The sequence below is a fragment of the Oryctolagus cuniculus genome, chromosome 3 (genome assembly GCF_964237555.1).
Source record: "Oryctolagus cuniculus chromosome 3, mOryCun1.1, whole genome shotgun sequence".
NCBI lineage: Eukaryota > Metazoa > Chordata > Mammalia > Lagomorpha > Leporidae > Oryctolagus > Oryctolagus cuniculus.
Window position 1 is genome coordinate 146,884,347 of NC_091434.1, and position 12,326 is coordinate 146,896,672.

Sequence of the window (12,326 nt, forward strand, 5' to 3'; positions counted from 1 at the left end):
TGAGATAAATATAATAAATCTTTTGAAAAAGAGAAATGAGACAGAAATTGATAAGCCTGAAGACACTTGTATGAGGTCATATAACCAATAGTTTCAAAGCTTCCAAACTGTCCCTAATGCAGTTCTACAAGGACATGTGAAAATCAGCATTGCCTGAGAAGAGTGAGCAGCAGACCACTAAACCAGGTACAAGCCTTATAATGTCATTGATGCAGGAACAACATGTCCATGGGACTGTCCCATCAAACCGCTGGTCTCCACTCCAACGGATACAACAAATGCTGGGGCCACATGCCATGGAAAACAAATGCTTTTGGGACCTTAAGACTATCATATTGAGAACTATGGTTTGTTCATAACGAGATGCCTGAACCACAGAGGCCTGCCTCACACAGAGGTCTGGGCCAGGAAATTGGTAGCCTGCGCTGGGGGTAAAGACTCTAGGTGGAGTACCAACCATGCTAGCTCAAGCCTCATTTCACATCTGTACTTAGAGACCGTCGATTCTAGAACTGCTGCTGCTCTGTGAATGAAATCTAACAAAAGCTAGAAAATTTTTTTAAAGAAAACAGTTATTCAAATAAGCAACAGCAAAGACGTTGTAAGGAATGATATTTTGATCCCCCCCCCCTTTTTTTCTGGTGAGAAACCTGACATTATTAGATAAGGACCAGGCGTTAGAGCAGCTTCCAGGAAGAACACTCCAAGTGCCTCACCTTCCTCATGACAACTTAAGAGCTGGATCAGATTCTCACGCGAGAACATACGTGGTTTCCCTGAAACGCCTCAACATCTCCTTTGGTTGTTAACTTTTCACCCAGACAGCAGACAGTTTTCCTTCCGTCCTCTCCTGGCATGCAGTATTTTACTGCTCAGATGTCAAACTCCCTCACACTCCTAAACAAATCCCACTCTCTCGTGCCAACATCTGAAATTTTGCCTGTAAATCAGAACATGCTGGGATGGAATTGCTGCTCCTATCATCTACCACTCCTCCTATCAAAGCATGTAAGGGGATTAGTTAGAAAACAGCTACACTAAGCTTGCATTTCAGCCCTGTCTAGCAGCAGGCTACCTTTCGGCAACAAAGACCAGCCCTGGAGAGAGCAGAAATACTTAGTAAGGATGCAGCATTAGTTCTGCCATCTTATAACACGATCTAAGCATGAAAATTACCATTCTGAAAAGGAGAAAGAAACTTAAGACGTCGAAACATACAAATAAGCTGCTTGATTTTTCTCTCTCATGGCTCAAGGCAGCTTTGTTCAAGTATTAATACAGATGGCACCGTAAGTCATTCAAGGAATGGCACGCTCATATGCACGAGGTGCAGAGAAAAGCGTGAGGCTCTGTGGGTAAATTACCATCACAATCAATTTTAGAACCGTTCCTTAGCTTCCTCACTGCCTATCACTGTGCATCCCCGAAGACACAAGAGCTGAGCTCTGTAGCTTTCCTGAGCATTCAAAAAGCATCAGAGAGAAAGGACAGCACACACTTCTGTGCACAAGTGTGCACACACACCATGCATTAAGGCATTGTCAATATTTCTCTAAGACTCTCCATATCATTAAATCTGTTTAATGAGAAAGGCCTATCTGTTCAAGACAAAACTACAGTTTTACCTTCTGCTCACCAAAAGGTAGCAAACGGCTACAAATCAGGTTTCCCCTCCATTCCAATGGCTCTGCCTCAAAAGGAAGAATGCATGAGTGTGGGAACTGAGGGGAAGAAGTAGGAACATCCCCTCTCCTCATAACTCAAAATGATCCACGTGGGAAATCTGTACTTCCAATCCCTGCAACTGTGGATTTCACTGAACACAAATCTGCTTTGTTGGAGTGTAGGGAGAAGAAGCGTGTTGGGCAATGCTCCTACCAGGGTCACAACAAGGTTTCACTCAACTTAAGTCCACAGCTACTGTGCAGACACTATGAGCCTCTCATGCCTTACACCAGTATGCAAGCAGAACAAAACAAGTTATCCTACTGACAGCGTCAGGACTCCAGCTGACCTGGGATTATCATGAGGTCTGTAGTTGCACAACGTGGGGAGGGGTGACAATGCAGGGGCTCAGAAGACTCACTCTAGCCTTTTGTGACAAGTGACAACTGTGAAGGGACAAATGCAGAAGCCACTGTTTGAGTGGGCATAGAAAGCACAGACCCCCTAGTCTCCTGGGGTGAATGTTTTGGTCATCCCACCAAATAAGTTACCAGCTTAAGAGCTGGCCAACTGGGAGGGAAGGTACCAGGGCTGTTAGAGGAGAAAAAATACAAATGGTGACTTGGTTCTGACCCAAGCAACACACCATCAGGATGCATGAACCTTGGTTCCTTTGTTTTTGTATTTCATATTTGTGACTAGTCTCCACTGTTAATATCATTGATTGGACAAGGTAGCTGGCCAGCCTTCCAACAACAAACACCTAACACTTTTTTGGGGGTTCAGTACTCCCAATTGTGGCCACAGTCTGTTCTACTGACACATGGAGAAGGCCGGTATAGGACTCCCCATCTACTTTGAGTTTTGGATAGAATAACTCTGGAGCGAATGCTCTGTGTAGCTTGCAGAATTATGCAGCCGAATAAGTTCATTTACAGTAAATTAAGGTCCTTGAATTGGCTTCCTTCTTCACCTGCCTCACTCCCAACTCCTCGGGTGGCCTCCCTGTGATAATCTCCCAAATAATCTATTATTTATCTCTGAATCAATGAGTGAGGCTCACTTCTCAGAAAAAAAGTCAGATTAAGATATTAACCACATTTAATATCTGCTAGTTTTATACACATTGCACTATGTTCCTCAAATCTGCACTGAATATAATGTTTTCACGACTTTCTTTTTTTAAGACTTTCTCTTCTGTTACGCCAAAGAAAATATTTTGTTAACAACCATCTCAGTGCCTTTGTAATGAACAATGTTTACAACAACACGAAGTAAGCATCTTTCCTGATCATCTTGTTAGAGAGATCAATCACTACACGTTACTTGTTTGTGTTCTGCTGAAACAAATGTGAGCTGACACATGGCCGTCAGATGGTAAAATCAGACGACATGAATCAGAGATCTATGCAGTATCAGGTTTCACTAAATAATGTCAGGGTGTAGACAAACTAAAGGAGTCTGAAAGGTTTACGTGAAACAGACGGAAATTTAGATGGAAAAAATGTCTTCCCAACTCCTTCCCGTGTTAGCGATGCATCCTTCAGCCCCGGTGGAATGAAGCATCAGAAAGAACTTGCCCGGGCTCCTTGCGTAATTATTTACACTACCAAACAGCTTCAATTTATCCTGCCTCATAGATATTGAGTCCTGTTTACCATAGCTACCCTTGGCCAGGGATACCAAACGAAATGTTTTTTAGACCTGAATTCCCTTCCTCTCAATAAATAACATCAGTCTTGTTGCAGCAGTTGATGGGGGATTATACCAGCTCTCCTGCCTTCTTTTTATCCCCTGGTGGAGCCCTTCCAGGGAAAGCAGTAAATCTGTCGCAAACCAGCTGCTTCAACATCTTCCCCCCAAGTGATTTCAGAGACAGATCCATTCTTATCCGTTCAATACAAAACAGCCTTGCCGCAAATTCCTCCTCCACAAACATGTCTATGGGTATTTCCCTTTCAAATATGAAACTGTGTCCACCAGACATTGGAATATTTTCCATAAATTCTATGAGTTAAAATAAGGCATGATGAGACCTGCACTGTGGCGCAGTGGATTAAGTCACCGCCTGTAATGCAAGCATCCCATATGGGTGTTGGTTTGAGTCTCAGCTGCTCCACTTTTGACCTGGCTTCCAGTTGATGGCCTAAAAATTCAGCAGAAGATGGCCCAACTATTTGGGCCCCTGTATCCATGTGGGAGACCTGGATGAAGCTCCTGGCTCATGGCATTAGCCTGGCCCAAATCTGGTCAATAAGGCCATCTGGGAAGTGGACCAGTGGATGGAAGATCTCGATTTCTCTCTCTCTCTCTCTTTAAACTCTTTCTCCCTCTTTCTCTTTGAACTCTACTCTTTCAACTAATAAATGAATTTTTGAAAAAATTTTTTTTAAGAATGAGGCAATGTAACACTGATTTGTTTTGCTGGCATCAAAGTTCAGTTTCATTTAGCTAAGAGCAGGAAGACTGAAGATGTATCTTCAGAAATAAGACTTTAATAAGAGCACATTCAAATGTCTATTGGTTCTTGTGTTAATAAGAAAAACACACTTTCAAAACATAATACTTTATGGATATGTATCCAGGATGAAAAAGGAGCACCGCAATGAGTAGAAAATTGAGATAGAATCATACTGCCAAGCTCTGCTTAGCAGTTCAGCAGTACCAGTGAGTAAAGAAAGAGGCTCATATTATGTGCTTACGCTCTTGAGTGAGGCAGAAAATGTGAGAAACTTTTTATTCATATTCATTATTTCAACTATTTTCCCCAGGAATCAACCCTTAGAAACTCAAAAAGGAGCCTGCCACAGTGGTACAGAAGAATAAGGAACTAGGACAAGACAGCTCAGTCTCGTGAGCTACCAAAAACTTCTCAGCACATTTCAATAAAAACATAAAGGACCTGAAGTCAAGTGGAGACAGAAGTTGCAGATTTACACAGGAAAATGCACTCATCTTCTACTTACTGAAGCCACGTTCACAAAATCATCATCTGAGAGGGTTTCCAACATTTCGGAGACGGATGTCCGGATGAGTTTGAGTGTCAGTCCACTAACGCTTCCACTCCTGTAAGAGCAGACAAAGGGATCCACACATGTTGCCAGGGATTTTATCAACACCACAGTGAGGTCATTTATAGAATATGCAAATGACACCTTGGTCTTTATCAGTAGAGGAAAAAGACTGACTGATACAGTGGGAATTACAAGAAGTCTTGCCCTCCCCTCACCCCCAATCAGTACATATGCATTCCTAACCAAAATTATAAAAGTTGCCTGTCAACTGATGATTAAAAATAAGGATGCTAATGGCATATTTGCTCATTCAGAAAATATATCTTAAATACTGGCTCTGTTAGCCAGAGGTTAAAAGGCACAGTCAATGCCCTGAGGAGCCCATTGTTTGACTTGGTTAAATCAATGCTATAAAGCCCATTAAAGACTGGTGGGCAACAATGCCCTGTTCTGCTCCCTGATGTGGTTATCTCTAGGGCTTGGCCTTCTCTTGTCTCTACATATTCTACATTTCTATGATCTTCTATGAACTCACCTCACCAACTTGCAGAGTTGGCCTTTCATCTATAGGAAGCACTCGCCTCTCCATTGTGCTAGCTCCCAAGGTTTTCTTAGTTTCACTCTTTTACCTACTTGCTAAAAACTGAGACTCAATGTCCAACATTGCAACTACTCCCCAACATGTTCAATGATTTATGTCCCTGATATCAACCAGTCTGAGTCTTGGTCATCCAACTTTTCTCCCTCCCCACTCAGACAACCTCCCTTGTGCCTTTCGCTCCACAGTATCCAAGGCAGTGGTCCCCTCTGCAGCCCTCTCCTCTCTGGCTCAGTCCTCACAACATGAAGTTCCTGAAGTAACAGCCACTCCCTCCAGCGCTCCGTTACCTCCTCCACATGCTAACAGGTAAGAATCCTGGAAACAGGTCCCGATCTAGGAACTTCTGATACCAAATGGTCACCCACTAAATACCCAACAATACATCAAAGTGCTGTCTTCCTTCTGCGGATTCCTTTAGCGCTGCCTCTCACTCTTTTTATCTCTTACTTTCTGCAATTATCTTAGTTCCTTGACAATGGGGTTTTGCTTTCCTCTTGTATTTGAATCATTTTTGAGATCAGGGATGATATCCTGATCATCTTTGTCTCTACATTATGACATTATATATAGAAGAATCTCAGTACATCTCTGTGGAGATAATTTCAATGTATGGTTATTTCAATTTCATACACATTCAATCTAAGGATATGCATTTGGCTTCTAGAGATATTAATTTGAGAAATTATTTCTGTAAATTACCACACAACCAATAGAATGAAAAAATATTGGACTGTCATTTCAATTTGTGCATGAGAAGAACTTCATGGATTCACTTCTAACACTCAGAATAATTTAATTAAGGCAACATGTGGCTAAAATGCCTTTTAACAAATTAAATAAAAATTAACATTTAAGTTACATTTGTCAAATTCAATAATCTCTCTTTCTCAAGCTGGGTTATAAGGCTTTGATAACTAATTTTAACTTTTTAATTTCAGATCAAAATGGGAAAAATCCAAATGTTGAGATTTGCTTGTAATAAGTACTTATTTGCCTACAAATCATTGTATTTTTCTTCTTCCAAAGAGCCAAAAGACCTATAAGGATATGCTTTCTTACTCTCAGTGCTTTAATTAGTTGATATTAGTGTTACAAAGTACATCTCCGTAACAGGACATAATCTTCTCAGTGTTCCACATGTGCATACTCAATCTTATTAGAAATATATACATATGCACTCAGACATATAAATTAACTCGAAACAATGAAACAAATAAGTAAAATGACCTGTGTAAAAACTCTTGGAGCTTTTCTTGCATATTAGTATTTCCCTTGGAAAAAGTCCCAGTACTGACATTTAATATTTACCTCTTTTGTGACCAAATTCCTAAAGGTTAATTGAATCATAAATGACAAAGTGCCAGCTAAATGCTTCTACGTTTTTCTCCATTTTTTAAGAGAAACTGCTTAGTTTTAGCAATCCTGTTCTTTAATATTGTTCAAAATGTACAGCAAAATTAGAATTAAATCATTTTTCCAAACACTTGAACTTTAGAACCATATTTTTCCATTCTAACATAGATTCCATTTTAATAATAAAATTTTGTTTACTTTGCTACTGGCTTAACATATCCTCTTTGGATATAAGTCAACATAATTATTCTTTAGGGTCTTTTTTTGACCTATCAAAGATGTCTTGGTTCCAATATATGGCTGTTATTTGTTTTACTTTTTCTTTTCTTTTCTTTTCTTTCTTTTTTTTTTTTTTTTTACAGACAGAGTGGACAGTGAGAGAGAAAGAGAGAGAGAAAGGTCTTCCTTTGCCGTTGGTTCACCCTCCAATGACCGCCGTGCTGATCCGAAGGCAGGAGCCAGGTGCTTCTCCTGGTCTCCCATGGGGTGCAGGGCCCAAGCACTTGGGCCACCCTCCACTGCACTCCCCGGCCACAGCAGAGAGCTGGCCTGGAAGAGGGGCAACCGGGACAGAATCCGGCGCCCCGACCAGGACTAGAACCCGGTGGGCCAGCGCCGCTAGGCAGAGGATTAGCCTATTGAGCAGCTGCGCCGGCCTATGGCTGTTATTTGTAAACACTCCCAAATCCTCAGTGTATAAAGATGGAAAGTTGGGCTACTCACACATCCACCAGAATAAGCATATCTTTAGGGGATGCAGCACCTTGGATGTACCTGAAACAGAGAGATAAATACTTTTTTCTCTTGCAAATCATCAAACATTGATGTTTATTGCAATGATATTTACAGATCTCTGAGGTAAGGCATTTCCCTGGCACAAACATACTTGTATTCTGTCTCAGGAGAGGATGGTTTTTTTATTCACAATGTCAGCTTGAAGAAAGGTATATTTAACATAACATCAGAGATGCCAGAGGCATGAGACTTTAAATGTATTGTTCTGATACTTGTAACAAAAGAAACATTTTAATACTGGCAGGAAAAATTTAACTTCAGTAATGACAGTCTTTGGAAAAAAATTATTCTAAACACCAATTGTGGGCCACAGGATTGAAAAGTCAGTTTAACAAGTGACAGACTGTCATATTTTTAAGTGCAAAAAACTACATGGTCTAAGAACATAAAAGAGCAACTCAAAAAATGAAACAAACCAGTAATTAGAAATAGTGAACTATGTAATGTTATTAATGAGAAGTCAAGAGGTGATTCTCGACTGTGTTTAAGAATCATGGGGAGAATCAGTTTAAAATGTTGATTCCCAAATTCAACCTCAGCCATAAAAATCAAAATATCTTCCTTTGAAAGAAATCTAGAAGAGTGAGTGCTTTATGCAGATGGTTGAGCAATTATGGAGAGAAGCTTGAGTGCAGGTGACTAACTTGTGTTGCTTGTCTGCCCCAGCAGTGACAGCTGCACCTGCACTCAACCCTCTACTTATTTTGGAGGTCTCTTTGGCCACCGGTCTCAATCTTACTTCTCAGAAGCCTTCCAAGCAACACATTAATTGGTTTCCAGACAACATGAAGCATAGAAAAAAAAAATCTACCCAGGACTGTGTGTTGATAAAGCAGAGTTTAAAATCTATACCCACTCTTGTTTCTCTATTAGAAGGGAAGCTGGCAAGGCTGTGGGTGCACTCCCATGAAGGCAAAACTAGTTCATACCACCTGGCATGCTGCTCAATGAGATGAGAGTTCAGGATACTAACTGCTTCTCCTGGTTGTTGGCACTTAACTTGCAAGTTTCTCCCCAGACAACCAAATCCTGAACCTGAACCATGCGATATAGTAGTCTTTGTCTACATGCAACAATCAAGGACATTTTGGAGTAATATTAACAAGAATAACACCTGCCACTATTACACATTGCCAGCATTCATGTAAATTGTCATTGGGATGTTTAACAGGACATTTAAAGAGTTGTAAATATGTCCTTTGAATTGCTTATTAAGATTCTTTGACTCCTATAAAAAAAGTTAGAAATAGCCTGAATAAGCGACCATATAATATTCTTTTTAATAATATTAAGGATCTCCTGAAGAATACACACTCAAAGTCATTGCTATTAAAAGGAGTAGGGTATTAAGCACTAAGTGGAATATAAAATGAACTTATTAAAAAGATACATCCAGGGCCAGTGTTGTGGCATAGCAGGTAAAGCTGCTGCCTGTGACTTCAGCATCCCATGTGGGTGCCAGTTTGTGTCCTGGCTGCTCTAGTACCAACCCAATTCCCTGATAATGGCTGGGAAAAAGCTGCAGAAGATAGCCCAAGTGTCTGGGCCCCTGCTACCCACATGGGAGACCCAAATGAAGCTCCTGGCTCCTGGCTTTGGCCGGGCCCAGTCCTAGTCTTTCTAGATATCTGGGAAGTAAACCAGCAGATGGAAGCTTGCTCGCGTGCTCTCTCTCTTCCTTCCTTCCCCTCCCTCCCTCCCTCTCCCTCTCCCTCTCTGTTACTTTGATTTTCAAAGCAAATAAAAAAATTAAAAAAAAGAAAACTTCCACACATTAAATTCATTTAATAAAATATAAACAAAATATAATTAATTCTAAGAAGATAAAAATTAACTTACTTCTCCAGGAGACCAGTTACAATCATTGGCATTTTTCAAGTGTTGAGTTAAGAGAATGAGTTGTTTCCATAGTGAGACACAAACAAAAATTCTTTTTTGGAAAAAAAATTAAACCTAAGCTATCTGAAGGTAACCAGGGGCAGCCCTTACCTTGGGGCCAGTTCTCATTAGTTCACTGCTAGAGGCAAACTACCAGTGGAGGCTGTCTAATCTTTGCTTGGAGTAAAACTCCACTCCAAGCAAATTGGGAGACTTTCAATGGAAATACCCACCAGCAGAAAGAGGTTTATGGCTGAGATTGAAGAGAAATCTGAAAACAGTCCACATGCAGTGAATGTAATCAATCACTTCAACAATATTCATGTTCGTTCCCTACTGGAACCCATCATTGCCATTTACTCACAACTACATTTATTCAATGACCAGCAGAGCACATTCGATAAGTAGGTAAATTTTTCCAGCTCAATCCTAAAGATTCCTTCCACTGTTTAATTAAAAAAAAAAAGTATCCTTTTTTCTGTTTCATCTTTTACATGGCTGAAAATTCTTACCATGGTCTTCTGCGTACATCATAAAGATCAATCTTGTTTGGGGTTCGACTATTATCAACCCATGGAGAAGCTAGAAGAGAAAAAAGAGGAATTAAACCAAAACATTGGATATGCTCTCCAAAAATAATGTGAAGCATTTTTTTAAATGTCCCTGATAAACAATTTCACTTATCTACAGTAATGTGCCAATGGGTGACACCATTTTGATTTCCATCATATTTTTTCTTTTTTAAAATGGAAAACAATACAGCAGCACAGAGAAAAGCAACATAAGGCAGGTTTCTCATCAATTATTTCAGAAGTGACTTTTAGACAGAGGTGTTTCCTGGCTGTGAACTTGCGCATTTCACTAGGTGTTGACGGTTGTCTATTTTCTCCTCCGCAATACCAGCAAATTTCCAGTTTCAATTGTTTAATCCTTACACTGCTATTCTGATCCAAGAGCCTACTGCCTCGGTCTCTTTAGGCCTACTGTTTTTCTGGTATTGTGATTATATAATAGCATAATTTTTGAACCTTCATATTCACATATTTGATAATGACAAACTCTACATGTCTCTGCATTGTCTTCAGTAAGGACAGACTAACAATCTTGTTTTGGTTTCACAGCCTTTATCATTTGGCGAGAATTAGAAAAAAGTTTTTGTCTAATTTTATGACTCTTAAATGTAATTTATACTTACTCTAATTAAGTCTGCAATTATTTTAATTTAAATGCCTTACAAAGGTTTACATGCACACATACATACATACATACACATATACACAAACACACGCCCACACACACATACACCTTTGATTAAATGAAGAAAAATGAATGCTGAAAAACGGATGATAATCTTATGTTAAAAAAAAATCTCTCCTTGAACAGGTTTAGACAATATGACTCTGGGACAATGCCTAATTCATATGATGTACATGACACAATCTATTTTGCCCTTTTCTTTCCTGAGAAAATCTGGAAATTAGGGAAGATTTTACTTAGGTTTCTCAGCCAACTAAAATAATTTGGCCAATTAGAATATGTCAAAAAAATTTATACAGCTAAGCCCTTTCTTGACTGTGAATCTCTCTCATTAGTGGCTATCTTATAACATGATTTATTCTTTTTAAATGACTCATCACATTTACATGAAGCAGTAGGTTTTAACAGAGCACTCCTCCCACAGTCTTCTACTGACAGAGGGAGCGTACCTGAAATGGTAAATCTGCTTTAATTCTTGCATTTGCAGAAACTGAGAGCCAGGAATATAAATTATCACTTTTTTTTGACAGTAGACCTAGAATTAAGTAACATGCATGCTGGTAGACAAGTCAGTTCTCTTTCAACTAGTTCTCCATATAATCTGACTCCTCCAGTTAAAGTCTTAGCAGTAAGGAGCACACATCTAAAGCAATTGTATCCTGCTTGCAGTACTATGCTGCACTGGTACATTTATAGCCTCTCAACTCCAAATTTCCCCTTGCTCGCTGGAACCTTTCAACACTTTAAAAATGTCTTTTTCTCCACCCTAGCAGGTACAATTTCAAGTTTTGCCAGCACATGATACAAGACAGACACTGGATGAGAAAAGGCTGCTTGCTTTCTGTTTCTGCCTTGTGGGTTCAGAAGCCAGGCATCCTCTGTCTGCCTCCCACAGTGCAGCTATGTTCTCTGGAGTGCTGCTCCTATGGGGCTGCAGTTCCCCCAGTCTCCACAAGGCTCCTCTAGGTTGGGTAGCGTCCCCAGGCCTGGGCTCCTGTATGGCTCGGATTCCCAAATACCGAATGGCCAGAAGAACCCACGGGTGATTTTGTAGCAAGGAATTGCCAGTGAGATACCTAGAACCCCAGAGGGTAGACTTCTAGCAAACCCCTACAATGTGGCTTCACAGTGGCTTCTTGGCCTTACCAGGTCATGGACAAGAAGGTCTGATCTCAGCCCAGGGGTAGCTGCTATTTATTAGATTCTGTAATATTATATCTGGTATTCATATATTATTTAGAGTTCCTGAACACTTCCAGCCAATCGCTTACTACTCACATCCCTGTTAAACTTACTAATTCATTATTTTAAAAATGAACTTTTGTTGTTCAAGCTACTGTGTTCTTTCTCCCTCCTGATGGGACCAAGACTGATACAAATGTACACAGGAGCTGAGAGAAGTGAGATTAGTAAGCACTGCCAGGACAGTGTCAGCAGACAAGAATTAAGTGGCATGCTCAATTGGACTTGCTCCAAATGGTGGAGTTAGAAACATGCCAGGAGATTCCAATACAATCCCATCAAGGTGGCATGTACCAATGCCATCTCACTAGTCCAAGTGATCAATTTCTGTTCAGTTGATCCCACTGATAGGTCTAAGAGTCAAAGGGATCACACATACAAGACTAGTGTCTGAAAATACTAACTGATAGAATCAAAAAGGGAGAGAACGATCCAACGTGGGAAGTGGGATACACAGTGGACTCATAGAATGGCAGATGTCCTAAATAGCAGTCTAGTCTCAGAATCAGCCCTTAAGGCAT

At 40.2% G+C, this 12,326-nt stretch overlaps 1 protein-coding gene across 14 annotated transcripts in view; it reads right to left on the reverse strand.

Moving 5' to 3' along the window:
• CACNA2D1 (calcium voltage-gated channel auxiliary subunit alpha2delta 1) overlaps positions 1 to 12,326 on the reverse strand; it is a 524,460-nt gene that overhangs the window by 100,518 nt on the left and 411,616 nt on the right. For all 14 annotated transcript variants that reach the window (XM_070069807.1, XM_070069805.1, XM_070069803.1 and 11 more), the window contains 3 exon segments: positions 9,819 to 9,888; positions 7,357 to 7,407; positions 4,632 to 4,731 (listed from right to left, as the gene is read on the reverse strand). In XM_070069807.1, the coding sequence (XP_069925908.1) occupies positions 4,632 to 4,731; positions 7,357 to 7,407; positions 9,819 to 9,888 (221 nt within the window).